At 38.9% G+C, this 4,861-nt stretch overlaps 1 protein-coding gene across 1 annotated transcript; it reads right to left on the bottom strand.

Moving 5' to 3' along the window:
- Positions 1-1,794: 1,794 nt before the first annotated feature.
- Positions 1,795-2,727, bottom strand: LOC129658735 (olfactory receptor 2A14-like). Its single transcript, XM_055589581.1, has one exon. It carries the CDS (start codon positions 2,725-2,727, stop codon positions 1,795-1,797), a length of 933 nt encoding a protein of 310 aa, XP_055445556.1.
- Positions 2,728-4,861: the final 2,134 nt, after the last annotated feature.

Genomic DNA, 4,861 nt, shown 5'->3' with positions numbered 1-4,861 from the left:
GCTCCACTGGGCTATTGTAAGACACTAACATTGGCAATGGCACCCCACTCCAGTACTCTTGCCTGGAAAATCCCATGGACGGAGGAGCCTGGTGGGCTGTAGTCCATAGGATCACTGAGGGTCGGACACGACTGAGCGACTTCACTTTCACTTTTCACTTTCCTGCATTGGAGAAGGAAATGGCAACCCACTCCAGTGTTCTTGCCTATAGAATCCCAGGGACGGGGGAGCCTGGTGGGCTGCCATCTCTGGGGTCACACAGAGTCGGACACGACTGAAGTGACTTAGCAGCAGCAGCAGCAACATTAAATATGTTAATCAGCTTGAGGAGCTTGAATCGTTTAAACATTATGTTTCTCAATCTGAAAACTTGGCATATCTCACATTTCATATCTGTTTAGTTAGCACAGTGCCTCAATAAATTTTTCTAATTGTCTCTTTATAGATTTAGTACTCAGATGGTAAAGAATCTGCCTGCAATGCAGGAGACCTGGGTTTAATTCCTGGGTTGGGAAGATCCCCTGGAGGAGGGCATGGCAACCCACTCCAGTATTCTTGCCTGGAGAATGCCCATGAAGAGAGGAGCCTGGTGGGCTACTGTCCACAGGGTCGCAAAGAGTTGGACATGACTGAATGACTAAGCATGCACTCTTAGATATATTCCTAAACATTTAAAAATTAAGTCCTGCTTTTAATGGTAGCATTTTGGAAAAAATTCATTTTAATTATTTGTTATATAAATCTATAATAGATGTTTATATTGATCTTATATCAAGTTATCTTGTTTAAATTTCTCATAATTTCACTAATATACAAAAAGATTCATTTGGATTTCCTACAAATGCCATTACACTATTTGCATATGATCACAATTCATTTGGACTTCCTGGTGCCTCAGTGGTAAACAATCCACCTGTCAATGCAGGAGATCCAGGTTCAATCGCTGGGTCAAGAAGATCCCCTGGAGAAGAAAACGGCAATCCACTCCAGTATTCTTCCCTGGGAAATCCCATGGACAGAGGAGCCTGGAGGGCTACAGTCCATGAGGTCACAAAAGAGTTAGACATAACTTAGCCACACAACAAAAACAACATAATTTATTTATTCCTTCTCATGTGGGTACCTCATGTGACAGATACCCACATACATAAATATCTCTTCTTTTTGTTTAACTGTACATATCAATATCTCTAATAAAAATCTGAAAAATAAGAAAAACAAGTGGTGATGGTGTACATCTTATTTTATTTATTTTTTATTTTATGGAGAAAGATACTAGCATTTTACCATTAAGTATAATGTCTGATATGTGAATGTTTATGGTACTGATTTTTTGATAAATCTTTTTCTAGGAATGTTTATTGTTATGCTAGGTTGTAAAGAGCTTTATCATGAACTGATGTTAAATTTTGTCAAACACTTGCTTTGATCTACTGACAATGGATACTTTAATTTGTTAATGAGCCAATTTTTTTTCTTGCTTTGAAAGTTACACAATTTTTGCATTTTAGAGATAAAAATTGTATCATAATTAAGTATCTTTTTATTACTTGATTGACTAATATTTTAAGATACTTGCACCTGTGTTAAAGAATAGGATTAGATTATAACTTTCTTATTTATGATGTTTACTTCAGGTTTGCTATCAATGACTAAATATGAGTATTTATTTTCTCAGTTTTTAAAAATGTTGAAGATAAAGGGTGCTAATTTGTTAAATTAATGGTTTCAAAAGAGCATTCAAAGGTCCAGAGTCATGAAGACAAGCTCACACAGGACACTCCAAACCATCCCTCACACTGACCTCTTCTTCCCTAGAATTTTTCTCAGGGCACCCTTCACCTCTGCATTCTTCAAACTGTAGATTAAGGGATTCAGTATAGGGTTGAAAAGGCTGTAAAACAATGACAGAATCTTCCTTTGTTCCTGAGAATGGCTGGATCTGGGGGTCATGTACAAGACGATGGCAGTGCCAAAGAAGAGCCCGACCACGCAGAGGTGGGAGGAGCAGGTGGAGAAGGCCTTCCTGCGGCCCTCAGCAGACTGGATCCTCAGGATGGTGGCCAGGATCCGCGCATAGGAGCCCAGCACCAGGCAGAGGGGCCCGACTAAAATGCAAACACAGGATGCAACGATGATAATTTGGTTCAGCCAAGTATCAGCACAAGCCAACTTGAGGACAGACAGGATTTCACAAAAGAAGTGGTTGATTTCATGAGGCCCACAGAAGGGCAGCTTCAGGATGAGAACTAAGTGGACAAGATCCCAGAGAAAGCTAAATGCCCAGGAAGCGCTGGTCAGGACAGTGCACACTCTCCAGCTCATGATGAAAGTGTAATGGAGGGGGTGGCAGATGGCCACATACCTGTCATAGGACATCACCACCAAAATCAGGCACTCTGCAGCAGCAAAAGCCAGATACAAAAATGTCTGCATAATGCAAGGAACAAAGGAGATGGTTCTTTTCTGACTCACAAGATTTGCCAGCATCTTGGGGACATTGCTGGAGGCATAGGATATGTCGATGATGGCCAAGTGTGAGAGAAAGAAGTGCATGGGGGTGTGAAGTCTTGAGTCTAAGCAGATAAGCCCCAGGATGACTCCATTCCCCAGAAGGGTGAGGGTGTAGAAGACAGAGAAAAGTCCAAAGAGGAAAAACTCCAGTGCTGAATCAACCTGGAATCCCAGGAGGGTGACTTCTGTGATCCATGTCTGGTTGCCTTCCATGCTCCTGGCTAGAGACAGAGAAGCCGAAGGCTTCAATAGGACAGTCAGAGCTGTAGAGAAATCAAGATACAAAATACCTTCTGAGTGTAACAAAGTGAGCATTTGGATATATTACTTTGAGTGGGTTTTCTATAATTTATTTTTAGATACACTATATACACAAACTTGGTGTGATCATACAAATCAGAAACAAATTCCCCTTGTATCAATGGATAATAAGATATGTAAAATATATTATAGATAATAAAATATATGATAACATGATAAATGCATTATTATATACTCTGTGTAATAGTACACACACAAATACAGACATGCACTGTATTGTAAAATTCAAGAATCCTGGCTTCCCTTCAAAGGTGTGAGTGTTGATTTTTAATGTGCTTAGAAGACAGACAACCCTGACAGGCCATATGTAGTAAGAGGTAGTTTCATTCCCTAATCTTGCTTATCTTCTTGGTTCAAGAAATAAAGTGTTTATGATACTTTGTTATTTACATGTTGCTTATTTTTCCACTTACCTTCTCATATGCTTTTATATCCACTTATTTCAGATTTGAATTCCCTTATTAAATAGACTCTCAATTTTGTAGTATTTCAAACTTTGCATAAGACTCCTCTCAACAGTGGACTAATTATTCCATAGAAGCATCTTCTGCCATTTCTTTCCCATCTCCAGAGTTTGCAGTTTTATTTTTACTGTCTTATTTACTTTTTTGTCAGCACCTGATCCTGAAATTTAAGCATAAGTGAAAAATTATTAGAGTAGATGAACATAGGCACACATATTGTCTTAAATTCAGTTAAGCATGGTGACATTTCTGCAGCCTAAGTATGAAATTCAAAAGGTGAAAATGAATTTACATTCTCTGTGGGTGTGTTTAAAGATGACCCCTGCTTTTTAATTACATTTTATTCACCTCTTTTCTCTTTTCCCTTTATAATGTTATACAGAGGCAAATTTGAGAATCTGTTGTGAAAAGAATCTTTAGTTGTTTAGTATCATTGCCATCATATCTCCTGAATCCCTCCCTCATCACCTGTTACCATGCTGACCACCTACTGCTGTTCTTTTGGATTCTGAGTCAGTCACAGGGAGTAGGATCAGCTGGAGCATCCATTGGTTAGTTCTCTCTAGGGAGCTTGTCCTGGGCAGTGCCTAGGTCTATCCACAGGAGAGTGGTCATGAAAGGGATGGATAGCAACATTACACTGAGAAGCCTTGTAACCAGGTGCTGTCTCTTTACATTTCCTCACATTTTTTCCAGAGACAGCCTGACATGGAGCAAAGAGATGTCGTGGTTAATTACCACCCTTAAAACACCAAAAGTACTAAAAAAAAAACATAAAATAGGTGTTGAGGAAAAGGCATTATGAAAGAAAAAGAACAGGGAAAAATATAGCAAGTGACTTGGTTTGGAGAGGCTCCTTTAGCTGGGATTGTCAGGAGAAGTCTTCCTAAAGAGGAGACACATGCGTAGACTCTAAGTGATAAAGGAAATGCCACCTGACAACAGCCAAAGTGGACTGCTTCCTGCACGGGGAATAGTAAAGGCGAAGTATTGGGTAGGAAGGACTTGGTGAGTAATGGAAACAGAAAACAGTCTAATGTACACGAAACATAGTGACCAAGAGGTTGGAATTATTCACTGTTATCCAGTTTATAGTTTTGAAAATTTAGAATTGATATAAAGTTTGAAAGCTGGAGATGAACTGAAATTTTGGCAAATTGTATAATATATAATACCATGGTTGTTGGTTAATCACTAAGTCGTGCCTGACTCTTTGTGACCCCATGAACTGCAGCATGCCAGGCTTTTCTGTCCCTCACTATCTCCCGGAGTTTGCCCAAGTTCAAGTCCATTGAATTGGGGACACTATCCAACAATCTCATCCTCTCATGCATTAAAAAGGATAATACAGATCTTTATAGGGTGGAATGAAATTTTTTCCACATAAAGTCAAAGGATGTAAGTGTAATATGATTCTATTTATATTTTAAAATACAAACATATCTATACATAATATGTCTTTAGGGCCTCTCCAGATATATGTAGGAAGATTCTTTAAGTTACACATGAAATCTCAATTAATTAACTCTAGAGAGTAGCATTATGGAGGGTCTTACATTTTG

Source organism: Bubalus kerabau, chromosome 8 (genome assembly GCF_029407905.1).
Source record: "Bubalus kerabau isolate K-KA32 ecotype Philippines breed swamp buffalo chromosome 8, PCC_UOA_SB_1v2, whole genome shotgun sequence".
Classification (NCBI taxonomy): Eukaryota; Metazoa; Chordata; class Mammalia; order Artiodactyla; family Bovidae; genus Bubalus; species Bubalus kerabau.
The sequence above is the reverse complement of the archived record's forward strand: the minus strand, read 5'-3'. Positions and strand labels throughout refer to the sequence as shown.